Raw genomic sequence first — 27,472 nt, 5'->3', positions numbered from 1 at the left:
TAGAACGCTACAAAGACTATGGTGTGTATATGAGAGAGAGACCTCATTAAAGAATGGAAATTATGCTCTCATCTCTGTTAATCTGAATCAGCTGTTTATTGTGTGTCCATCACGGCACCCAGAGTAATTTGTTATCCTGACATCCCCAGTATGCCTTGGTCCCAACCAGACAGATCACAGCTCATGTCTTCTTTCTGCAGCGGGTGCGAGTCTAGTTAAATGGTGGGAAAGATTCTGCTCTGCAACTAAGTGACTAATGTCAGCATCTGTGTCCCTGCATTATGGTGATGCAAACTGGAAGTGAAATGAACACTCCCCTCTACCAGGATATCAGTCTGGTTGCATGCTAGAGCCCTATGGATCACTCAGTCAGGTTGTCAGTGCGACCGCATGTTAGAGACCCCTATAGACTGCTCAGGCAAGCTGTCAGTATATCTGCATGTTACAGAGCACTATAGATCACTCATTGTGTGCTACAGAGCCCTAAAGAGAGGCAAACAATTTGTTACTGATGTAATTGGAGCAAATTTTGAACCAGTCAAAGTCGCATTCACTTAGGTGAGGGCAGAATTTGGTCCCACAGGTCCTATGCCAAGATCTTCATGAATGGATATCTAAAGCTAAGCTTCTATATACATAGTTAGGTGCCCAAATAGCTACAATTTCAGAAGTGCTGAGCACCCAGCAGATCCCATTGCACTCACGTCCATAAATCAGGCCACTTATTTGGGTGCTTAAATAGAGATTTACACATTTAGGCTCCCACTTTTGAGAATCTCAGTCCTAGTACACCTCTACCTCAATATAACGCTCTCCTCGGGAGCCAAAAAATCTTACCGCGTTATAGGTGAAACCGCGTTATATCGAACTTGCTTTGATCCACGGAGTGCGCAGCCTCCCCCCCCGCAGAGCACTGCTTTACCGTGTTATATCTGAATTCGTGTTATATCGGGTTGCGTTATAACGGGGTAGAGGTGTATATACACTTCCCATTTGCATCTCATTGTTTTAACATAAAAAGAGCTTCCACTAACTGGGGATGCAACAATCATGACAGTGGGAAGACTTTTTTTTAGGCCTTTCCAAATGAAATCTCCCAACCAGCTCCTTCTTATTTAAATTTCACACATGAAGTACATAGAACTACAAAAACTAATTTTCAGATTATTGACCTGCAGTAAAGTTCATAGCATTTCTGCAGCGTTAAAGAATCAATACTTCATCTTCAAAACAGAGCCCAGCAGAGAAATTCTCTTTAGTATGTCAACAGATGTAACATCTCTTTGCGGTGTAACTGCAGTTATGTACCACTTCCCACACATGGGATATTTAGCTGCATAGATATAACATTATTGTGATCTTTAACCTTGTGTGGGGGATTGTACGGCACATAAACCTGGTGAAACCTAACTGGGGAATCAGACTAACACACGTGGAAAGATCATTTTGTTCCTCTGAACCACTACGGGAGCATTGTCTGGTTTAGCATGCACAACATTTAGCCTGTTTTAATATTTGTATCAGTCTCACTTTCCTTCCTCGTTAATTCAATTTAATTTTTTCCTCTTGCATCCCTCATATCCTCTCCTTTTGTAGTTTAGAAACTCAGCAGAGACCTAAACTATTAGAGCAGGAAAAATGGCTCTGGTTTCATTGGGTAGGAATAAGTGACCCAGTCTGGATAAAAGAAACCAGCCTGAACTAAACCCTAATCTTTTCCAAGATTCAAGAAATGTGGTTAAACTTTGTTATTTCTTCTTACTATCCATGTTCACTCACTTCTGTGCTACCCAGAAGCAGAGACAGAAGAGCAGATATTTCACCAGCAGGTCCAGTCCACCCTGTCTGGAGATGATGGAATGCTGTTACCAGCTAAGAGTCAGCCTACACTTAAAAGTTAGCTCAACATAGTTACATCAGTCAGAAGTTTGAAACAACCACACCCCTGACCAGCGTTTCTATGCCAATGGATCACTGTCATTTGGGGAGGTGGTACTCCTACACAGATGGAAAAAACCCTTCTGTCCGTATAGGATGCATCTGCATAGCTATGCTGGTATAGCCTCCATTGTGTAGACACAGCCTGAAAGCTACTCAGTAACGTGTATAAATAAATTGATGGCCTCATCTAGTTCTCAGTGGTTAGCTATCCATATCACAAAATCTACAATTGCCACAAATTGGGTCCCTTGTTGAAGGTGATGGAATGCTGTTATCATCTGAAGGTTATTTCAAGTAATGGGTATAAATAAGTCGGTGGTATCAGTGGTTAATTCTCCACAACATAAAACAACCTCTACAGTGGACAGTCACTGGTATCTTTGTTGACCGCAAAAGCAGATACTGAACTACCCTCACACCAGGACTGAAGCATCTCAGTGAAACTGTTTAATACGTGTTTTGCACCATTTGTTAGTTGATTAACCTAGAGTTAATTATCTCAGTGTATGTACGGGGGATGAACTGCAGCCCATGCAAGTTACTAGTGTGCTCCTGCTGTGTAACTGCTGTGTTGCATGTTGCAAGCAGGTAAAAGAGTAAAGTGCTGCCACTAATGTTAATAAATTCAAGTGATTTGTCCTCAGTACCGAACCAAGAAACAGTGGGGGAAATTTACAAAGTTGCTGTCTGTCTTATGCCATGGAAGAGGATATGGTGTGAGCCTCCCACAGCGTCATGCTGGTTTCTTTTGGGAGTTAAAAAGAAAAAAGGAGAGCTCAGATACTGTGACAAATACCTGCCCTCAAACAATTTCAGGCTGTTCAGAAACAGGATTTCTCAAAATCAGAAAGTTCCAGAGAAAGCTGGTGTAAGGGACTTGGGCATAGGCAGTCTTGCTTAGCAGTTACATCGGGACTGGTGCCACAGGTCAAGGACAACCACAAGGCAGCAGTCAGCAAACAGGGTGTGGAGTATTCGCTAGAGCCTGAGTCAATATGCAAGAGTCAGGTTGCAAGTCAGGCTGGGGTCAGAGACTGGAGACCAGAGGTAGTTAGCAGGCTGGAATCAGGAGGCCAAGTCGTGGTCAGAGTCAAGCCAGGGTCAGAGATCAGAAAGCAAGGTGAGGTCTGGAGTTAGAGCACAACAGAAGTCTGTACAGTTGCCAAGACAACTTCCTGGGGTACTCTCCAGGGTTAAATAGTGAGCATGGGCTAATCAGAGGGTGCTGTCATTCTGGACCCTTGGGCAGTACTTCCTATAGTGTCTGATCTCCTCAGTGATTCCTAGAAGTGGCTTTGTATGGTGTCCTGGTGGGGCTGTGGCAACATCAGTTGTCCCAGGTGCTGCAGACTTAGGTTCTAGAGTCCCCTGGATCCTTACAGCCAGTGATGAGATTTCTAGCCCAGTTTTGCACATCAAAGAGCTTCAGAGAAGCATTTGAATTTGGGGGTGGATGAAAACATGTTTCCCCTGTTGTAGCTGTGCAACTCTGGTGACTGAACTGTTTGAGAGGAATTCAGCAAAATGCCTGTTGTTCTGTTACAACTTACTGAGCCTGACTTGTTATGTAAGGTTCTGAAACATGGATGATTTATTTTAATGGTACTGGTGGCATTGGTCCACATTCCAGTCAGGTATTTCATGGTTAAAAAGAAATAACTGGATGTGAAAAACAGCTCTGCATTCCTGAATCTCAGATTTAGAGTCATGATAGAAAAGGTCCATGAGATAGGGTTGCCACCTGTCCAGGTTTTCCCCAGATCGTTCCTTTTTTGCGATAGCTGGGAAATCTGTCAGGATGCTCAGTGCACACTGCCAGCTGTCCAGTTTCATGGGCTCAGGATCAGCCTGGATGTCCCAGTTTTTTGTACCTCACAGGTAGAAACCCTAACACAGTACAAAGTAGAAAAGACCTTACAGCAAGCTACCAGTGAGTCCTGGGCAGGGGAAAGTCTGGAGTGATGAGATTCCTCACAGCCCTAAACCAATCCACTGGCCTGTTCCTTATGGGGTCTTCCTAGCCTCAAGGGTAGCATTCTATAAGCCTGTAGAAATACTCTATATAATACCACGTATATTTGAGAAGATGCAATCTCTGTATTCTCTTCAAGTTCCAGCCCAACATTTTCAATTCCCCTACCTTCAGACTCAGATTTCACTAACAGTACAACCACTATGCAACTTTAACTCTGCCCCCTCCTCCCCAATAAGAGGTGGAGAGGCCTGGAGAAGAGGATGCTGGAAGTTTGGCAACCCCATGGGCGTAGATTTAAGACTGAAATATGTGGTCTGGGGCAGATGTGCATCTCTGGGTGGAGGAGGAGAAGCTATGAATTGTTAGATGGCTGAAATTTTCGTTTGCTGTGGTTTGGCATATACTGTATATAATTATTCGTATTACAGTAATACATACAGGCCCAAACCAAGATCAACGCTCTGTTGCGCTAAGCACTGTATAAGCATGTAGTGAGATACATTCCCTATTCCAAAGATCTCACAGTCTAAATAGACAAGACAGACAAAGGATAGGAGGAGAAATAAAGGCACCAAGAGGTGAAGTAACTTACTGAAGATCACCCATCAGACCAGTGGTACAGTCAGAAATTGAACTCCGCTGCTCTGACATTCAGACCAATGCCCTGTCCGCTACCCCCATTGCTGCTCTTAAGATATTATTTGCAATTAGCACGGTTGGTAATTTTCCAACAAAACATTTTTAATCAGAAAATGCCAATTCATTGAAGCTGAAACCCCCGACCCATCATAATCTGTGGACAAGAAGTTGAATTTTTCAACTCATTTGAGTATCTTGGCTCCATTGTCACCAAGAAGGGAGGTTGCCTTGCTGATGTGAAACATCGAATCATCAAGGCAACAGGGGTTATATTCACTCTTTGGGGACCTCAACACTATGTATCAACTTGACCTAAGACACCCATCTATCAAAGCAGCAGTGACTTCTGTTCTTTCGTATGGCTGTGAAACCTGGGCCAGCACAGAAATGCAAATATGCCAGCTGCACTCTTTAGACATGCAATAGCAATAATGTATTGAAGGTATATAGTGGTTTCATCATGTTAATAATGACCATGTCAGGCTTCAGACCAACCAGCCTCCACTGTCTTCCCAAGTGACTCAATGCCGGTTAAGGTGGCTACTTATGCCAGAGACCATACCAGCCCACCAGATTTATGCATTCAATCCAACAAAAGCTGGACGGAGAAGACTTTGTGGATAGCCCTACACATGCTGGAGGGATGTCATGACTTCTGACCTCACCCATCTCAGCCTTAATATAGAGCAGGCCGCAACATTGACAGGAAACCTGGCTCTCTGGAAATGGATGATCTAAAGTGTGCACTCTATGCTCCATGAGCAGGAGAATGAATTAATGAATCAGTTAGCAACAAGAAGAATGTTAGCAACAAGAAGAAAATCAAGGAAAGTGTGGGCCCCTTACTGAATGAGGGAGGCAACCTAATGACCGAGGATGTGGAAAAAGCTAATGTACTCAATGATTTTTTTGCCTCTGTCTTCACGAACAAGGTCAGCTCCCAGATTGCTGCACTGGGCAGTACAGTATGGGGAGAAGGTGGCCAGCCCTCTGTGGAGAAAGAAGTGGTTCGGGACTATTTAGAAAAACTGGACGTGCACAAGTCCATGGGGCCGGATGCGCTGCATCCGAGGGTGCTAAAGGAGTTGGCGGGTGAGATTGCAGAGCCATTAGCCATTATTTTTGAAAACTCATGGTGATCGGGGGAGGTCCCAGATGACTGGAAAAAGGCTAATGTAGTGCCCATCTTTAAAAAAGGGAAGAAGGAGGATCCGGGGAACCACAGGCCAGTCAGCCTCACCTCAGTCCCTGGAAAAATCATGGAGCAGGTCCTCAAGGAATCAATTATGAAACATTTAGAGGAGAGGAAAGTGATCAGGAACAGTCAGCATGGATTCACGAAGGGGAAGTCGTGCCTGACTAACCTAATTGCCTTCTATGATGAGATAACTGTCTCTGTGGATGAGGGGAAAGCAGTGGATGTGTTATTCCTTGACTTTAGCAAAGCTTTTGATACGGTCTCCCACAGTATTCTTGCCGCCAAGTTAAAGAAGTATGGGCTGGATGAATGGACTGTAAGGTGGATAGAAAGCTGGCTAGATCGTCAGGCTCAACGGGTAGTGATCAATGGCTCCATGTCTAGTTGGCAGGCGGTTTCAAGCGGAGTGCCTCAAGGGTCGGTCCTGGGGCCGGTTTTGTTTAATATTTTTATTAATGATCTGGAGGATGGTGTGGACTGCACTCTCAGCAAGTTTGCAGATGACACTAAACTAGGAGGCGTGGTAGATACACTAGAGGGTAGGGATCGGATACAGAGGGACCTAGACAAATTAGAGGATTGGGCCAAAAAAAACCTGATGAGATTCAACAAGGACAAGTGCAGAGTCCTGCACTTAGGACAGAAGAATCCCATGCACTGCTACAGACTAGGGACCGAATGGCTAGGTAGCAGTTCTGCAGAAAAGGACCTAGGGGTCACAGTGGACGAGAAGCTGGATATGAGTCAACAGTGTGCTCTTGTTGCCAAGAAGGCTAACGGCATTTTGGGCTGTATAAGTAGGGGCATTGCCAGCAGATCGTGGAACGTGATCGTTCCCCTTTATTCTACATTGGTGAGGCCTCATCTGGAATACTGTGTCCAGTTTTGGGCCCCACACTACAAGAAGGATGTGGAAAAATTGGAAAGAGTCCAGCGGAGGGCAACAAAAATGATTAGGGGTCTGGAGCACATGACTTATGAGGAGAGGCTGAGGGAACTGGGATTGTTTAGTCTCCAGAAGAGAAGAATGAGGGGGGATTTGATAGCAGCCTTCAACTACCTGAAGGGGGGTTCCAAAGAGGATGGAGCTCGGCTGTTCTCAGTGGTGGCAGATGACAGAACAAGGAGCAATAGTCTCAAGTTGCAGTGGGGGAGGTCCAGGTTGGATATTAGGAAAAACTATTTCACTAGGAGGGTGGTGAAACACTGTAATGCGTTACCTAGGGAGGTGGTGGAGTCTCCTTCCTTGGAGGTTTTTAAGGCCTGGCTTGACAAAGCCCTGGCTGGGATGATTTAGTTGGGAATTGGTCCTGCTTTGAGCAGGGGGTTGGACTAGATGACCTCTTGAGGTCCCTTCCAACCCTGATATTCTATGATTCTATGATATTCTATGATTCTAATCTCCTGGTTCAAAATATTTTTGACAAAAAAAAAAAATTCAAAATTGGGGAAACTTCCCATTTTGACATTTTCAGGATTTTGTGGTTCAAAATGACTTTTCATTTCTAAATTTTCATTAATTTATACTAAAAAAAAAAAGGTCAAAATATAATAAGGTCACAATCAAAATGAAACATTTCAAAATTATTAAAATGAAATGTTTTGATTGACCGGCTCTGAGGGATTGTTTTTTGTTGCTTTTTTTTCAGATTATCAATTTGTGAAAATTTTCAAAATTTTGAACTTTTGTCCCTATTTGGGACAGAAAAAAGTTTTGAAATCACACAAACTCTCTCAGGATAGGATAACCATTTCCCTCTCAGTTCTACTTTGCAATGCCATTCAGCAAAGCGGGGCGATTATGGGGCCTGACCCTCCTGTCACTAGCACCAGCTTTACATGGATATAATTCCATGCATACAATTAATCTTCTTCTCATTTCCACCAGTTTAAGTGACAAAAACACCAGGCCCATAGAGTGTGCATCAGGAACACTTCAGGCCAAATTCTTTATGGTGTTAATGGACGTAGCCCATCTGACTTCAATGAAGTCATTTATACTAATAGAGAATTGGACCTTTTGAAAACAAGTCATCAACGTGTGCTCCAGACTGAACACAAGTGACAGGGAGACAACATGTGAAAATTGCCTCTACTCATGCTCCCAAGGCATCCATCCCAAAGTGAAGGCTGGAGGTGTTGACAAGCTTTAGCAATATGCAGATGAAAACAAGATAGGAAAAGCAATTGAGGGAGAAAAGTAAATAAACAAAGGAGTATTTTAGTTATCTTGGAGATGAAAGGTTCTTTTAAACTGGCTTTATTAGCTTTCTAACACAAGGCTTCAACTTTGCTTGGAAGAACACTAGATTCTCCATGGGATGCCAAATCATGAATCTGTCTGAAAAATCTCTTTTTGAAATCTCTCTCTGACACTACTAAAGGAAAAAGCTGTGTTGACAAAAGTGCCCATTGCGCCTGACATATTCTGGCCTAGTTCGTTGTTTTAAGAGATATGAAGGAGGTCGGGAGTAACGGATTTATAAACACTAAGCAAACCCTGTCCCTTTAATCTGAAATCTGTCTTGGTTTGCCCTCAGGTTGACATTTATTGTTTTAAAACCTTGAGAAAATGAAGTGAGGAATTGCCCATTCCCATCAGTTTCAGTCTGAAATGTTTAAAGTGCACATATTTCATCTAGTGCCAGGTCCAGGATCACAGCCAGGTCTTGTTTGACAACCAGATGACTTACACAAAGGGGTTCCCCTTATGAAAACGTTTAGATATGTGAATTGGCACACATGAGCACATCACAACATACCCTCTTGGAAGCCAGATCGCAGTCATATGCAGGGCATATGAGCTGCCACATTAAAAGCGCATTGCCACACAGAGCTGAGAAAGATTGGATTGAATAATCAAGCAGGCCAACTTTGGGGTCATTTTATATTTCGCTGTAACTCATATCTGCTTAAGGGCATTAAATGGAAACAATTTGAACAGAGAAACGGAAAATTGACCACACATTGCTGGGAGAAAAGTAATGCTGATCTACAAGTTTGCTATTATTTAATACGTATAGAGTCTGTGTTTCCAGTACAGGAATAAATCCCATAAATCTGCAGAATAGAAAGAGGATGTTAAGTGCAGCGCAGAGGAGTGGTATTTTTTTTAATATCCTCTGTTTTCTGATATTTCTTTTTATTCACTAGTTTGATCTCCATCTTCCCTTAAATCATTTGTTCCAATTCACTTTAAACAAAACTATTGTTTTCAGACCTGCCATTGCTTTTGCATCCCACTCCCACTGATTTAAAACTGTTCAAGTAAAAGAAAGCTTAGAAAACATCCAGAGTATGTCTACGCAATTAGATACCCGCGGCTGACCCATGCCAGCTGACTTGGGCTCGGGCTGCAGGGCTGTTTAATTGCAGTATAGCCATTCGGGCTTGGGCTGCAGGCCAAGCTCTGGGATCCTCCCACCTTGCAAGTTCCTAGAACCTGGCACAGGCCAGCTGCGGGTTTTTTATTGGAGTGTAGACATACCCTCAGTGACTTCCGAGATCATAGCCATGTTGCCAACCCCAAGCATTCAGCAGTCGTGAGTCAGCACTCTAAAAATCATGAAATTGCCTTAAAAAAAATTTTTTTTTTGACAGTTACAAATTTGGGTTCTTTTTATTTGCCTTCAGTTTTGAGCCTGTAGGATTTCACATTTTCAAATTCTTCTGCACAACTTTTTTTTATATATGAAATCTGAGATTTCCATGTAATCCCCTGACTCCTAGAGGTGGGTATTTATGTAAAACACCTGATATCATGAGACCTAACACTGGGCTGAGGATGATGCCCACAATGCACTGAGCCAAACCAAATATGCAAAGACACTATGCTCCTCCTTGATGAACTACTGTGAAAAGAGGAGTCTCCCCTAGTGAGAAGTTACAATTCTCATTCCACTGAGCATGTAAATGCCTGCTATCTCCCTCCAAAATCCCAGAATATATGAGATTTTATTGGGTTGGAAACTAGAGGTCATTTAATTTCAACTGTATCAGATTAACTGGGAGCAGCTTAAATTAAGTGCCTACAATACATGCCTAGGGCTATATACAATCAATTTTATGGAGGATTTGAATGATTTATTATTGATCATTGTTGACCGATGAGTTAGAGCCATATGGCCAGTCTGTCATTCTTATATTATATCTTAAAGTTTGGTCCCACTCTTAAAAGTGACTTCATAAAATTGGCACCTCCTGTTCAGCAGGTCTGTGTTCCGAGTCAAATATTTTGTAACTATAATAAATTGTCACTGCATTTTACTCCTACTAGCTCTTCTGAGCCAACACAGCGAAGGGTATAGATTCATATATTCTAAGACCAGAAGGGACCATTGGGATCATGTAGCCTGACCTCCTTATAACACAGGCCAGAGAACTGCCCCAAAACAATTCCTAGAGCAGAGCTGTTAGAAAAGCATCTAATCTCGATTTAAAAGTTGTCAGTGATGGAGAGTCCACCACTCCCCTGTTCCAATGGTTAATTACTCTCAGCATTAAAATTCCCAGCTTGGGTAAACACATCCACACTAGCTCCAATCCAGCTAGCATGCTAAAAATAGCAGTGTGGCTGAAGCTGCATGGGAAGCAGAGTAAAGGCTATCCACCCTGAGTACAATCCCTGCTGAAACCCTCAGTAGGTACTCAGTTACACTGCTATTTCTAGTGTGGTAGCTCAAACAGAGCTAGCATGGATATGCCTACCCCAGCTGAAAATTACACCTCCAATGCCAGTGTAGACATATCCTTAGACTGCATGAGCTGGATTCTATTCCTTATTGTGCGTCAGTCCCAGGACTGCTTAGTAAGTTCCAGTCAGTTACATAAGAACATTAGAACATAAGAACGGCCATACTGGATCAGACCAAAGGTCCATCTAACCCAGTATCCTGTCTACCGACAGTGGCCAATGCCAGGTGCCCCAGAGGGAGTGAACCTAACAGGTAATGATCAAGTGATTTCTCTCCTGCCATCCATCTCCACCCTTTGACAAACAGAGGCTAGGGCCACCATTCCTTACCCATCCTGGCTAATAGCCATTAATGGACTTAATGAATTTATCCAGTTCTCTACACTTGTGTAAAGCCTCAGATACGATGGCGCTGTGGGGTTGCAGAGAGGTCACTCAAGAAGTGATCTGAAGAGAGTGGGACTGCACAGGTGTAATTTAGGGCTGTTCTGCACAGAGCTTTCATCACTGCTGATGATGCATGAGAAGGAAAGAAGCAAGATTGATTTTTAGAGCCCTGGCTGAGCTTGCAGGGCTGGCCACAGAGCTGGGAGGAAAGTGGTTTTCCTGTCCCATGAAAAATGTTGAGAAATCGGATATTTTTCCCCAACACAAATTGGAACCAAAACATATTCGCAAACCAAAGTCTTATATGAAGACTGTACGCTCCTTGAGGCTAGGACTGTCTTTTTTGTAATATGCATATATAGTACCTGGCAGAATGGTGCCCCAACTCCCGTTTAGAACTTCCAGGTACTACCATAATACAAATAATTCTGCTTAAAAATGGTTTGTATCTTAATTAATTACCATGAATAGTAATTGTGATGAAAGCGCTGTGAGGTGGGTTGGGTGCCCTGCATCACTATTGTTAATAATTATTATTTGTATTATGGTAGCACGTCCAAGCCACAGACCCATTGTGTTAGACCCACTGTCCAAATATGTCCCCGCCCCAGAGCTAGCCTAGTTTGGTTTCATATGCCCCCACACTCCAAGCACCACTTTTTACAATTTATTTTAAACAACAAATGCATAGGATTGTACCTTCAAAATGTGTACCTAGGCAGACACAGGATGTTCTATTTGTAGAACCTTTGTGCTTCCTTTGCACCACAGGGAGTTGCTTTCATTTGTTGCAATTCGTCCTATATTTGGAATGTAAGCTCTTTGGAAAAGAGGAGTTGGTCCTTTGTTTATGAAGTATCTGGTACACTTTGGGGTATACAAGTAATACCAATACTAACACTGTGCCTAGAACTGGTACAAACCGAAAGCAACATAATAATGAAATAAATGATATTGCTAGCATTCCTAGCACAGGGCCCTGGCAATGGAAACTTAGCTAGAGATCCAGGTTGCAGTGTCAGAAACCAGCTTCAAACTCACTCCTAAGTGGCCAGCAAAGCCTAGAAAGTGGGCAGTGCCACCAGAAAGTGGAGAGTGGGGAGGTGGCCAGTAAATTCATTGGCTCCCCCTAGAGGTTTCTGTTGGAAGAGCTTGGCTGGAGCTGCAGTGGAAATTAAATCTCTCCCTCATCTCCATCGGATCACTGCCAGCCCTTGGGTTTGGTAGGCATAGCTGTCTCGGGAAGCTGCACATCCACACTTGCTGGGCCAGGTGGCTGCATTTAGCCCCTGATTTGGAAGTGATTTTACACTGAATATATACCAACTGAGCATTCAAACCTGTCTATTTAGGGTTTGCAATTCTACAGCACACATCCAAGTAGCCAAACGACAGTTAATGAAGAAGCAACAATTCTCTCTGGAAAGTTCATAACTGGGGTGAAATATACACCAAGGAATTATTGAAAATGTGTTTCTTGAGCTACCGAAGAGAAACAGAGCTTTTATTTAGCTATTAAACATCCAAATGTACGGTATGTTTTTAAAAAAGAAGAACAGGAGTACTTGTGGCACCTTAGAGACTAACAAATTTATTAGAGCATAAGCTTTCGTGGACTACAGCCCACTTCTTCGGATGCATATATGTATGTACGGTATGTTTTTAATAATCAATTGTGTTCCATTAATATTCTGTGGTTCTCATTGAATTAAATGCATATTTAAAGAATTTTGCTAAAAGTCTTATCCACTTTTAGTTTTTTATAAAGAGCCTTGGCTTACATTTTGGGGAAAGAAATCTCTTTAATTTTATTTATTGTTAATTATTATTTATAGCACCATAGTGCAGAGAAACTTCAGCTGATGTCAGGGCCCCATTGTGCTTGATGCGGTACAAGTATCAGGTTCCTATCCCAAAGAGCATCCTGATCATACAAAATGCTATCCCCATTTTATAGATGAAGAACTGAGACAAAGTGACACAGTGAGTGCCCCAAGGTCCAACAGGAAGTCTGTGGGATAGCCAGGAATTGAACTCAGAACTTCTGAGCCCCTGCCCAGGGCCTTAACAACAAGATCCGCCTTCCTCTATTCTTTAAAATGCTATTTTACAGTACCAGAAAGTAGCCCAGATCCTGGATTATGTTTCAGCTGTATTTGTGCAGTTCAGGGAAGGCAGTAGGTGTGGAATGAATTATGGTCTTAAATCATGTTTATCCTCCCTTCCCCACCTCCAGCATAGATGCAGATTGGCAGGAGCATTTTGGGAAGTTTGCAGTGCTGTCCCACATGTGGTACCTGCCCTGTGGATACTTCACTCCCTAGGATTGTGAAACTGGCACTAAATTCCTAAGGACTGAATTCATTCTAATAAAAAAACCAAAAATGATCCTTATATTCAAGTCACCATTTTGGTAGCATTAAACAACTGCTGGATTGAGCATTTGATTATACAATTAAATCAACCCAGCTGATTGGGCAGAGAAGGTCAAGTGCTGAGTAATCAGAATACATACATACAGGAGGCATTTATAAGAAAATACCTGTGATTGCTACAAACACAAACAGCGGTCCACACAGCTTGAGTTCCAGCTTTGTCTCCCTTGTTTACCAAGAAACACATCTTGTCTGGAACTCTATGTTGCACATAGACATCTAACTTGTTGAATAATGTACTGCAAGTAAACATGTCATTACACTGTGCGTCCACATGTCTGACACGTTTTCCATTTGCAGGTTTCTCACACACAGTGCCCTGTTCCCCACCATCCTTAGATTAGTTTCTCCATCCAAGGTGAAAAGTCACCACCTAATTACCCATGTGAAAAGCACTTGAGGCAGAGTGGCTTTGTTAAGGTGAGGATAGGGGAGAGTTTCTTGAGTAGTAGCTAATCGATATCACCTGGTAAGGTTGCAGGTATAGTATAGAAACACAGAAGATGGAAGAACTTGGTTCTTTCTAATACCATGCAGCTGTAGAAAAGAGATCATGTATGATTCACCTGCCTGATCCTAATGATACTGTTTACTCATTAGCTCAGAGGAAGGCAAATAAAATCCAAACCCAACGGCACTGCCAAAAAGTCCAGGGTGAATATTTCCTCCCAGCAGTGGAGTCTCCATCACAGCTAGCTGGGTGGGGATCATCCTTAAAATGAGACACATTATCATCTTACCTGCTGCTACAACTTGGCTCACAGTTGCGTGTCCGTTTCACCTGCTGGCTTTCAGATGTCTGTCACCAGCATCCACTATTTCTCAGACCTGAAACAATTTCCACACGTATTTATTTGAATTTTTGAAAATGAATTCACTGCACCCGTGTTTGCCCCCCATTGTGTATTCTCTTTCCACAAATATTCTAGCAAATGAGCTTTACTAATGTGAATACCTGTCAAAAGCAAACTAAAAATTGGAATACTCAAGTAGTCGCAAATTGCATAACTCATTCATAATGGAAAAAACCTGCAGTTTGAGGATATTACACTTTGCACATGCAATTCAAAATTGGCCAGTTAAACAAATCATCCAATCAGAGTACAAAAACAATGTAATGTGATTTGGGTTGCCAGCCAGCACTGCTTGAATTGCTGTTTGCAAATGCTGTGCAGATTGAGAATAATTTATAAAGAATTTCTTGCCTCATGTTTAATAATGGACATATCGGAGAAAGTCTTAATTAGTTTATGGAAAGAGGGAGCAACATTCAAACAAGTTAGTTACTGTAAACTATTTGCCGTGATCTGATGTTGATTTTTCATTGTTCCAGGCCAGCCACCAAACAAATGCAGCACCATGTATTCAGTGACAATAAATTTGTCAATCTTTAATTTCAAAAACCACTGAATTTATGGCTGACAAAGAGAGAGAGGCCTGGTCTACATTTGAATGTTTTACATCCAGTATGCTTTTACCCAAATAGTTATACCAGTAAAAGCCCTAATGTGGAGGTCAATTCGAGTGGTATAAAAGTGCTTTATGCTGGTGTAGCTTATTCCTCTCCCCATACAGGAATAGCTATACAGGACTAAAGCATCTCTCTACTGATGTAACTGCATCCACCGGGGGGGGGGGGGCGGGTTGCAGGGATTTGTACAGCTTTAACTATATTAATTAGTATAGACAAGGTCAGAGAGATAGTGGGAATGGGGCACTGGAAGAAAGAGAGACATATTTCTTGACTTTATGATATTGCTAAAATCCTATTTCCAAATCCAAATAAATAATATTCTCATGTCAGACTGCGGAGTCCAAATCTCTATGTTGAGACCTGTGCACAGCCCTGCTTGAGAATATAACCATAAAAATGTCTTACATTTATATAACATCTTTCATCCCAAAGGGCTTTTCAGATTGTCTATATTGAAATGCAGCCACCTTTGGCGTGGAATGGGTAGCTATTTACCAGCACACACCAACACTCCACATTGTGTTAGATCGGGAAATAGATATGCTTTGTTTAAAGGGCAATTACCTTTATATTAATCTTTTATAGCTGCCTTTGCATCTCAGCACTGTTTTTAGTATTGATAATGAAAGAAAATAAATTCATTTTGCTCAGATATCACCAATTGTTATTTCCCATTCTCCGTGGAATCCTAATTTTATCAATCAATTTGGGGGCCAGCAGGGTCCATAGAGGGAGTATAACTTCATTTTTCTATACTTAATCTTAAACTTCAAGAATAGTCTCTACTATTTTTTGTGCATGATCTTATTGTTAAGAGCAATTAAAGAATAAAAACCTACATATGTGCCTGTAGGGAAATTAGCATTAAGAGGTTAATTGTCTGTACAACGCTGCAGAATGCAGTTCATATTCGCAGGAGGATTCCGCTAAATTGTTTGGACAAACTGAGTAAATGTCAGTGGGAATTCTGACACTGTGCATTACATTAATCTTCATAACTACTAATCCAGATGTATACATATGTTTCTGGGATGCAGATTTTTTTTTAAATTAACCTTTACAACCCAATGTTTTTTTTAAGAGTGAGAGGCTTCTGGTAGCCATAATTACTACTGGTTCTTTAATCTGTTTAGGGTAGAGGTATATCATCTAGAAAAAATGCACTCTTCTTCTTACACTGAACAGGCCTATTTCTCTGGTCAGTGGGTGAATGTAGGCATCAGCACAGTGAAAGTAACAAGATTCTGGCCAGTTTCTATACTGCCTACTAGCCTTCTGCACAGCCACAGAAGTACAGACTTAATGCCCCTTTGCTGTCATGAGCTGCTCCCTGTGTGGTTGGGGAAGGGAGGCATTGGGAAGAGACAGGAGATGAGAGTCCTTTTTTTGCTGTAACTCTCCACTCTTCCATCCCCCAACCCACCACCCAAAAGAACTCTGAGGTAAAACCAGCACGATGCTGATCAGTTTCCTGGGTGCTCTTCAGAAAGCCACAGGGCAGCAAGAGATCAGAGTAGAACCTGATTTCACTGTGGGATACCTGCCTGGAAGGTTTCCCATTCCTGATAGTGGCTTGAGGGTGTAATATAATTGACTAGATGCTTGTCAATTTCACTCTGTTTCTTCCCTGATAAAGTAGGAGCAGCACCAGAAGAATCCAGACTGGAGGATGGCCCAGCCCTACCCCAGACATATGGGAGGAAGAGAGAATAATATCCCACGAGGGGGTTGGGTGGATGGAAGAATGTTCAGCTTCTCCCTAGTAGTGGCAATGGACGCGGGGGAAGGAAGACCCTCATCCTTACAACAGCCTGGAGGCCTGGATGCTTCCACACACTAACCCGAGGCAGCTAGGATTAGTTTCAGTATTATTTAAAATGACACTTTCTATACAGTCCAGAATCAATGGCAGTTCTAAGGCCACAGAAGAAGCCAGGACTGGATCTTAGGCCTCGGTCTACACTATGACTTTAATTCGGATTTAGCAGCGTTAAATTGAATTAACCCTGCACCCGTCCACACAACGAAGCCATTTATTTTGAAATAAAGGGCTCTTAAAATCGATTTCTGTACTCCACCCCGACGAGTGGAGTAGCGCCAAAATTGATATTGTCATTTCGAATTAGGCTTAGTGTGGCCGCAATTCGATGGTATTGGCCTCCGGGAACTATCCCACAGTGCACCATTGTGACCGCTCTGGACAGCAATCTGAACTCGGATGCACTGGCCACGTAGACAGGAAAAGCCCCGTGAACATTTGAATTTTATTTCCTGTTTGCCCAGCGTGGAGAGCACAGGTGACCACAGATAGCTCATCAGCATAGGTAACCATGCAGGCCGATAATGGAAAAAGAGCACCAGCATGGACTGTACGGGAGGTACTGGATCTGATCGCTATATGGGGAGAGGATTCAGTGCTAGCAGAACTTCGTTCGAAAAGACAAAATGCCAAAACTTTTGAAAAAATCTCCAAGGGCATGATGGAGAGAGGCCACAATAGGGACTCAGATCAGTGCCGTGTGAAAGTCAAGGAGCTCAGACAAGCCTATCAAAAAACAAAGGAGGCAAACGGTCACTCCGGGTCAGAGCCGCGGACATGCCGCTTCTACGCCGAGCTGCGTGCAGTTCTAGGGGGGGCCGCCACCACTACCCCACCTCTGACCGTGGATTCCGAGGCGGGGATAATCTCATCAGCTACACCTGAGGATTCTGCAGACAGGGAAGAGGAGGAGGAGGAGGAGGACGAGCTTGTGGAGAGCACACAGCACTCCATTCTCCCCAACAGCCAGGATCTTTTTCTCAGCCTGACTGAAGTACCCTCGCAACCCAGTATCCAAGACCATGGCTCCATGGAAGGGACCTCAGGTGAGTTTACCTTTTAAAATATAAAACTTGTTTTAAAAGCAAGCGTTTTTTAATGATTACTTTGCCCTGAGGACTTGGGAAGCATTTGCGGCCAGTACAGCTACTGGAAAAGTCTGTTAACATGTCTGGGGATGGAGCGGAAATCCTCCAGGGACATCTCCATGAAGCTCTTCTGGAGGTACTCCAAAAGCCTTGCCACAAGGTTTCTGGGTAGTGCAGCCTTATTCCATCCTCCATGGTAGGACACTTGACCATGCCACGCTAGTAGAAAGTAATCTGGTATCATTGCATGACAAAGCCTGGCAGTGTATGGTCCTGGTGTTTGCTGGCATTCAAGCAACATCCGTTCTTTATCTCGCTGTGTAATCCTCAGGAGAGTGTTATCGCTCATGGTAACCTGGTTGAAATACGGGAATTTAATTAAGGGGACAGAGGTGGCCGTTCCTACTGGGCTGTTTGCCTGTGGCTGAAAAGAAATCCTTCCCTGCAGTTAGCCAAGCACGGGGGGGGGGGGGGGGGGGGGGCCGGGAATTGGCGCTGAGCTTTTCATGTTTGGCTAGCAGGGATCTTCCCTGATACCAGCCACGCGGTGGGGGGAGGGATAAAGCGATCATCCAGAGAATTGGATGGGGTGGGGGTTTGTTTTCCGCTGCTGAAGGTTAACAGGAAAACTGCAGCACTCAACGGGCTTTGCTTGGTATGTGGGAAAGGAGGGCGCAGAAGCCGAAAGACAATGGCTTACCATAGCTGCATGCAAGCCGAATTCTGTTGCCTGGACCTGCGTCTGTGATCTCTAGCAGCAAAGCCACAGGCACTCAATATTAAGAGGCAAAATGCGACCTTGCACAGAAATCACATGTGCTATGTAATGTGAATAGTGTTGGTCACCGTGAAAGAGTATAAGCATTGTTCTGTAAAATGTATCTTTTTAAATACTTCTCTCCCTTTTTTCCCTCCCTCCAGCAGCTGCAAAGTTTTCAAGCCTCCCTCCTCCGTCCCGAAGGCTATCTCAGATAAGGCGTTGGAAAAAGAAGACGCGAGACGAGATGTTCGCGGAAATCATGGAATCCACCCGCAGTGAAAGAGCTCATCTGAATGAGTGGAAGGGCACGGTTTCAAAGTATAGGAAAGATGCCAGTGAACGTGAGGACAGGAGGGACCAACATGAGGACATGAGGGACGCTCGAGATGAGAGGTGGCGGCAGGAAGATCAGAGGAGGCAAGATGCAATGCTGGGGCTGCTGCGTGAGCAAAAAGACATGCTCCAGCGTCTGGTGGAGCTTCAGGAACGGCAGCAGGATAACAGAGTGCTGTTACAGCCCCTGTATAACCCCCCTCCCCGTGTTCCATAGCCTCCTCACCCAGACGTGTAAGAACGCGGGGGGAGAGGCTCCGTACACCCTCCCATTCCACCCCAGTGGACAGCCCAAGCAAAAGGCTGTCATTTTTTGACCTTTTTTTAGTGGTCTTTTCCTTCCCGCTGATCCTCCTCCCAAACCCCACCCGGGTTCTCTCCCTCTTTTTATAATTAATTAATAAAGAATAAATGATTTTTAAACGATAGTGACTTTATTTCCTTTGAAAGCAAGCTGGGGGAAGGGGGAGGGTGCGTTCCTTACAGAGAATGAGTCAATAAAGGGGGAGGGTTTTCATGAAGGAGAAACAAACAGAAATTTCACACAGTAGCCTGGCCAGTCATGAAACTGGTTTTCAAAACTTCTCTGATGAGCAGCACTTCCTGGTGTGCTCTTCTAATCGCCCTGGTGTTTGGCTGCGCGTAATCAGCAGCCAGGCGATTTGCCTCAGCCTCCCACCCCGCCATAAAGGTCTCCCCCTTACTTTCACAGAGATTGTGGAGCACACAGCAAGCAGCAATAACAATGGGGATATTGGTTTGGCTGAGGTCTGAGGGAGTCAGTAACGATCGCCAGCGACCTTTTAAACGGCCAAATGCACATTCTACCATCATTCTGCTCAGCCTGTAGTTGAACAGCTCCTGACTCCTGTCCAGGCTGCCTGTGTATGGCTTCATGAGCCATGGCATTAAGGGGTAGGCTGGGTCCCCAAGAATAACTATTGGCATTTCAACATTCCCAACGGTTATTTTCTGGTCCAGGAAGTAAGTCCCTTGCTGCAGCTGTTTAAACAGATTAGTGTTCTTGAAGACGCGAGCGTCATGAACCCTTCCCGGCCAGCCCACGTTGATGTTGGTGAAATGTCCCTTGTGGTCCAAAAGTGCTTGCAGCACCATTGAAAAGTACCCCTTGCGGTTTATGTACTGGGTGCTCCGGTGCCAAGATAGGGATATGGGTTCCATCTATCGCCCCACCACAGTTAGGGAATCCCATTGCAGCAAAACCATCCACTATGACCTGCACATTTCCCAGAGTCACTACCTTTCATAGCAGCAGCTCAGTGATTGCTTTGGCTACTTGCATCACAGCAGCCCCCACAGTAGATTTGCCCACTCCAAATTGACTCCCGACTGACGGGTAGCTGTCTGGTGTTGCAAGCTTCCACAGGGCTATCGCCACTCGCTTCTCAACTGTGAGGGCTGCTCTCATCTTGGTATTCTGGCGCTTCAGGGCAGGGGAAAGCAAGTCACAAAGTTCCATGAAAGTGCCCTTACGCATGCGAAAGTTTCGCAGCCACTAGGAATCGTCCCACACCTGCAACACTATGCGGTCCCACCAGTCTGTGCTTGTTTCCCGGGCCCAGAATCAGCGTTCCACAGATAGAACCTGCCCCATTAACAACATGATCTCCAAAGCACCGGGGCCCGTGGTTTGAGAGAATTCTGTGTCCATGTCCATGTCCTCATCATGCTTGTTGCTGCGCTGCCGTCGCCGCCTCCTCCTTGCCTCGTTTTTCAGGTCCTGGTTCAGCATAAACTGCACGAGAACGCGCGAGGTGTTTACAATGTTCATGACTGCTGTCTTGAGCTGAGCGGGCTCCATGCTTGCCGTGGTATGGAGTCTGCAGTGTTCACCCAGGAAAAAAGGCGCGAAATGGTTGTCTGCCATTGCTTTCATGGAGGGAGGGGTGAGGCTGTACCCAGAACCACCTGCGACAATGTTTTTTGCCCCATCAGGCATTGGGATCTCAACCCAGAATTCCAATGGGCGGGGGAGACTGCGGGATAGCTATGGGATAACTACCCACAGTGCAATGCTCCGGAAATCAACGCTAGCCCCGGTACATGGATGCACACCGCCGAATTAATATGCTTAGTGTGGCCGCATACATTCGACTTTATACAATCTGTTTCCAAAATTCGAATTCTGTAAATTCGGATTAATCCCATAGTGTAGACATACCCTTAGGTGTATCAGCCCTTCCACTCCCCGATTATTTCTCTTTCGCTCGGCAAAAAAGGAACACGACTGAATTAGGCAATTCAAAGTGTACCCAGCTCATTATTTTGCTAATAAAGTCAGTTGCTGCTCCCACCTAAGTAAGTAGTAGTTATTCTTCTGGTGATATAGGGAGAACAAGTAAAAGTTTCCCAGTGATAGGAGTGGGAAATATGATCAGGCATGGTAGAGTAGCAGGAGGTAGTCAGGGAAGTTTAGGAGGCACAGAACAGGAGCACTCTCCTATAAAGGCAAGCGATCCTTGCTCCTATACAGTCAATCCATTACAGACTGATGTCAGCAAGAGTCTGTTAGACTAATGGCAGATGGATTGGGCCCATGCGTAAGAAATATTCCTGTGCGTAATAAACCCCAGGGTTTAAAAATTCTTAAATATTGACTCTGTGTGTGAATGCACGTGCATGAGAGGGAGAATAAGAGGGAGGAGGTGGATGGTTTGTAACTTCCATATGGGGAATATATTTCACTTTTCTTTGCACTACAGTTATATTTAAACACATCCAACAAGCCTGAAAAAGAAACAAAACAAAAAAGAGACAGTTCATGATATTTAAACTATGTAATGCAATGTACCATACATTTAATGAAAATGGATCTATTTAATAGTATTTCAATAGGGTTTAGTTTTGAATACTGTTGTAAGGATATATGTAGTATATTTTATGAAATGTGTTCAATCTGTTTTTGTTTATGAATCAGCCACATCTGGATTTATGTATAGTGCTTTCCTCTTAGGAATTGTGTATGTGGTCACTTGAACTGAAATAACTTTATCTGTTAGTTCACACCTTTGGTTATTTCAGTGTATGTCTCTGTGAAGACACTTATTTTGGTATGAGAGTGCCTTTACATTGATTTAATTAAGCAGGTAAGGAACCAACTTAAGTTATGCTGAAACGGGGCACTCTCATACTGAAATAAAACTGTCCATGTATATACAAACCAAAATAATTAAGGGTGTGCACTACAACCAATGTAGTTATTTCAATTCCATTTACTGTGTAGACAAGCTCTTAGATCAAGTGATGTATGAATTCAGCTGACTTAACAGCGATCCACACCCACACCTATACTGTGTGTATAGAGGGCAATGAACAGGAAGCATTCCATAAATTACCTTTTCTCCAATTAAGGTCATATTAATTATTATTCCCTAGCACCTATAAGAACATAACATAAGAATGGCCATACTGGGTCAGACCAATGATCTATGTAGACCAGCATCCAGTCTTCCAACAGTGGCCGGTGCCAGATGCTTCAGAAAGAATGAACAGAACATCCCCTGTCACCCAGCTTCTGGCACTTAGAGGCTTAGGGAAACCCAGAGCACTTTTATATATAGCACTTTTCACCCATATATCTCAAAGCACTTAAGTATCACTATCCCCATTTGACAGATGGGTAAACTGAGCCACAGGGAGATTCATTGATTTGCCTTAAGTCACACAACAGAGCTGGGAACAGACCCCCAGTTGTCTGAATTCCGGTCAAGTGCCGCATCCCAGCTCAGCTGAAACCAAAACTCTCTCATGCCTGAAAAGAACGCCATGAAAATATTGACAGACTTCATGCAAAATATTCACAACAAAATCGGAAAACCTCTCAATGGAGGGGTTTACCCTTGGTGTCACATCTGTAAAAATTCTCTGATTTCTTGGAAGACCTGTACATTTTCGCTATTTTTTTTTTAATGGCAACTAGGACCTTTTTCTGCGTGAATTTGAATTCACCCATTCAAAAAAATTGTTTATTTTCAATGAAAATTTCATGAAAAATGAAGTTTCTGAAACAAAGAAATTGCTGAGAACAAAACTGTGAACTTTTAATTCTGTAGCAAAATTCTGAACCAAAGTCCTTGTTGTTTTCCAACACCATGGATCGCACTGTAAATAAGAAGGCTCTGTCCTCAATATATGCAAGGAGGTTGATTACTTCAGTAGGCTTAAATGTTTACTGTTCAGGAGGAGTTCCAGATCAGCAGCCTGTATTACTTGTAACATATATCTACTGAGTATCTGTGTCATACAACATAGGTAAATACCAGGAAGCCAGCCTCAAGCTTTCAATCTGAGGGCTTGATTCTGCAAAGCTTTGTGAACGTGCTTAGCTTCATTCACCGAGCATAATTCCACTGATTTCAATTAATCTGCTCAATATGGAAAGTTAGGCAGGTGTGCAAGTCCTGGCAGGATGAGGGCCTAAATAGGGTAGACAAAAGTACAGACACTCACACCACCAGGGGCCAGATTCCCAGCTGGTGTAAGTTAGAGTAGCGCCATTGGTGTCAAGTCGCACCAGTGAAGAATCTGGTCACAGAGGAGCAGGGCGTGGAGGGATCAGTCTCAAATGGTGCAGAGGTTTTTTTTAGACAAGATTCATGTAGATGGTGACATCCAGGCTTGTATAAACATACACGTATGTACAGACAATTAAATAGAGAGTGAAGACCTCTGTTTATCCATGAAATACATACAACTGCCCTGACTACATGCCTCAACCAGGCCCTGGAAGGACCACAAAACACATCATATTAACTGATTTCTCTGTTGGCCATCACAGCACAATGGATAGAGACTGGATGGGCAGAGACTTTGCCCCTAGGAGAGCTCATACACTGTGGCCAATTCAGTCTCTGACCATTCTACTAGTGGCCAGCAAGGAAGACAATTACTAAGCTCCCTGAGATTTAGATTTAGACACTGAACTCCAATTCCTATAAACCACTGAACAACCGTCAGTCACTGTCAGCAGAGGTTGGATTTGAACTGAGCACCTAGTCATCCAAAAAGAACGAGGCGTACTTGTGGCACCTTAGAGACTAACAAATTTATTTGAGCATAAGCTTCCCTGGGCTAAAGCCCACTTCATCAGATGCATGCAGTGGAAAATACAGTAGGAATATATATATACACACACACACACACACACACACACACACACAGAGAGAGAGAGAGAGAGAGAGAGAGAGAGAACATGAAAAAATGTGAGAGTGAGGGATCGTCCTTCAGGATAGGTTGTAGATCCCTGATGATGCGCTGGAGAGGTTTTAGTTGGGGGCTGAAGGTGACAGCTAGTGGGGTTCTGTTACTTTCTTTGTTGGGCTTGTCCTGTAGTAGGTCACTTCTGGGTACTCTTCTGGCTCTGTCAATCTGTTTCTTCACTACAACAGGTGGGTATTGTAGTTGTAAGAACGCTTGATAGAGATCTTGTAGGTGTTCGTCTCTGTGGGCTGGTCCACACTAACCCCCCACTTCGAACTAAGATACGCAACTTCAGCTACGTGAATAACGTAGCTGAAGTCGAAGTATCTTAGTTCGAACTTACCGCGGGTCCATGCGCGGCAGGCAGGCTCCCCCGTCGACTCCGCGTACTCCTCTCGTGGAGCAGGAGTACCAGTGTCGACGGCGAGCACTTCCGGGATCGATCCCAGAAGATCGATTGCTTACCGCCGGACCCGGAGGTAAATATAGACGTACCTCTCTAAGGCCTGGTCTACACTAGGCGTTTATGTCGAAGTTAGCGCCGTTAAATCGAATTAACCCTGCACCCGTCCACACTGCGATGCTATTTAGTTCGACATAGAGGTCTCTTTAATTCGACTTCTGTACTCCTCCCCGACGAGGGGAGTAGCGCCAAATTCGACATGGCCATGTCGAATTAGGCTAGGTGTGGATGGAAATCGACGCTAATAGCTCCGGGAGCTATCCCACAGTGCACCACTCTGTTGACGCTCTGGACAGCAGTGCGAGCTCGGATGCTCTGACCAGCCACACAGGAAAAGCCCCGGGAAAATTTGAATTTGAATTCCTTTTCCTGTCTGGCCAGTTTGAATCTCATTTCCTGTCTGGACATCGTGGCGAGCACAGCAGCACTGGCAACGATGCAGAGCTCTCCAGCAGTGATGGCCGTGCAGTCTGGGAATAGAAAGAGAGCCCCAGCATGGACTGATCGTGAAGTCTTGGATCTCATCGCTGTGTGGGGCGATGAGTCCGTGCTTTCCGAGCTGCGATCCAAAAGAAGGAATGCAAAGATCTACGAGAAGATCTCTAAAGACATGGCAGAGAGAGGATACAGCCGGGATGCAACGCAGTGCCGCGTGAAAATCAAGGAGCTGAGACAAGGCTACCAGAAGACCAAAGAGGCAAACGGACGCTCCGGATCCCATCCCCAGACATCCCGTTTCTACGAGGCACTGCATTCCATCCTCGGTGCTGCCGCCACCACTACCCCACCAGTGACCGTGGACTCTGAGGATGGGATACTGTCCACGGCCGGTTCCTCAGACATGTTAGGGGACGGGGAAGATGAGGAAGGAGATGAGGAGGGCGAGGCAGTTGGCAGCTCTCACAACGCTGATTTCCCCGACAGCCAGGATCTCTTCATCACCCTTACAGAGATCCCCTACGAAGCGTCCCCAGCCATTACCCCGGACACAGAATCTGGTGAAGGATCAGCCAGTAAGTGTTGTAAACATCTAAACATTTATTTTTAACAAAACAGGAATATTAACAATTAAAAGAATGGGTTGTTCATGATTAGTGTGCCCTAGGCGCTTAACGGTTTAGTAAGGGGCAGTGCAAGTTTTGAAAAGAAATCTAGCAATGTCCGGTTTTCAGTGATTGTCCTGCACAAGCCGCTCTACTGTGTATTCCCTGCTACTGCAGCTACAGTAAAATGCGGTCTATATGTGCGGGGATAGAGCAGTAATCCTCCTGGGACATCTCGATGAAGCTCTCCTGGAGGTAACTTGAAAGCCGTTGCATGAGGTTCTTGGGGAGAGCGGCCTTATTGGGTCCTCCGAAGTACGACACGTTGCCGCGCCACGAGATTATCAGGTACTCGGGGATCATTGCTCTGCACAGCAGGGCGGCATACGGCCCTGGTCTTTGGAGGCTTTCCCGGAGCATTCTCTCTTTGTCGCTCTCGGAGATCCTCATCAGGGTGATGTCGGCCATGGTGACCTGCTTTTAATTAGGTAGGGGAATGTTAGTGTTGGGACTGCTTTCCCGTTCCTTTACAGAACTGTCACCGCTGGTTTGCAGCCACGCGGTGGAGGCGGGAGAGGGGCAGCCGAAAGGGATCATTCCCGGGGACAGCCGCGAGGGGGTGGGACAGGGGCAGAGTTCCCGCTTGCCGGATTGCTGGCAGCAGGGACTGACATTGATTTAAATGTGAAATGAGGCCAGTGGTAATATAAAAGTTTTAAACTGCCACAAGTGTACGGCTTACCATGTCTGCCTGCAACAGAAATTCCGTTGTGCTGCCTCGCTTCTCAAATGTGCTGTTCAAGACCCCAGGCACAGAATGCGAAGGCCGAGAATTCGACCTTGTGCTGAGTGCGCATGTGAAAGGTGCTGTGCATGGTCTTGTTCACAGAGAAAGACTATGTTCTTTGTTCACAACTACATTTATCTTTCAGAGGAATTCACTCCCTTTTTCCCATTTCCACAGCCCCGTCTGCGACTGTCTCACAACCTAGCCTGGAATCACACTCCCAGAGGCTAGCGCGGATTAGGCGTAGGAAGAAGAGGACACGGGAGGACATGTTCTCTGAGCTTATGGCCTCTTCCCAAGCCCAGGCAGCACAGCAGACCCAGTGGCGGGAGAACTTGACCCGAATGCACCAAGCCAACATGGATCGGGAGGAGAGGTGGCGGCAGGAAGACCAGCAGGCGACTCAAACGCTGCTTGGACTACTGAGGGAGCAAACGGACACGCTCCGGCGCCTTGTGGATGTTCTGCAGGAACGGAGGCAGGAGGACAGAGCCCCGCTGCAGTCCATCTCTAACCGCCCTCCCCCGCCACCAAGTCCCATACCCACCTCACCCAAAGTGCAAAGAAGGAGAGGCGGCAGAGTCCCTGCTAACTCTCACTCCACCCCTGCAGAGAGCTCTAGTAGCAGAAGGCTCTCATTTCCCAAAATTTGAAAAGTTCTTTCCTTCCCGCCTGACACAAGCCCACGTCCAAGTTTCACCTCCCAATGCCATGTGTAGTTGATAATAAAAAATTCGTTTCTGTTAACTACTGTTTCAATCATGTTCTTTTGGAGGAGGAGGGGAAAGGGGGTTGGAAATTGGACAGGACAGTCTCCTTTGGCAGGGTACATAGTCGGGGGCAGGCACAGCAGCAGGGCACATACACAGTGCAGTGATGCAGTGACTAGTTGCCCCGGTTAGTCTGGGAGGTTGTTTTGATGTAATGTTGGGGGGGGTGGGTTGCTCTGTGACTTTGTGGCGGGGGAGGGCAGTTACAGATCTTAAGCGCCGGTCCTTAGACAGGATCACAGAGCCACACAGCATGGGATCTGTAACCGTCCTCCCCCTGCCACAAAGTCAAATAGACCTCCCATACACACAGTCCCGATCAGGAGGGGTGACAGGCTCCGTTGAAACAAGCATCCCACCGCAGCGGAGCCTGTCAATCCTTGAGTTTAGAAGCTGCATTCGCATCACAACACTAGACCCGCCCCGCACCACAGTCTGCGTCCCAGT

General features: G+C 44.7%; 1 protein-coding gene across 1 annotated transcript; it reads left to right on the top strand.

The window, feature by feature from the left end:
• The first annotated feature begins 24,715 nt into the window (after positions 1-24,715).
• On the top strand, positions 24,716-27,002 carry LOC135973147 (uncharacterized). The gene is made up of 2 exons (XM_065554843.1): positions 24,716-25,438; positions 26,433-27,002. Exons 1-2 carry the CDS (start codon positions 24,862-24,864, stop codon positions 26,906-26,908), a joined length of 1,053 nt encoding a protein of 350 aa, XP_065410915.1. The 5' UTR covers positions 24,716-24,861; the 3' UTR covers positions 26,909-27,002.
• Positions 27,003-27,472: the final 470 nt, after the last annotated feature.

The sequence above is a fragment of the Chrysemys picta genome, chromosome 8 (assembly GCF_011386835.1).
Source record: "Chrysemys picta bellii isolate R12L10 chromosome 8, ASM1138683v2, whole genome shotgun sequence".
In the NCBI taxonomy this organism is placed as follows: Eukaryota; Metazoa; Chordata; order Testudines; family Emydidae; genus Chrysemys; species Chrysemys picta.
The sequence above is the reverse complement of the archived record's forward strand: the minus strand, read 5'-3'. Positions and strand labels throughout refer to the sequence as shown.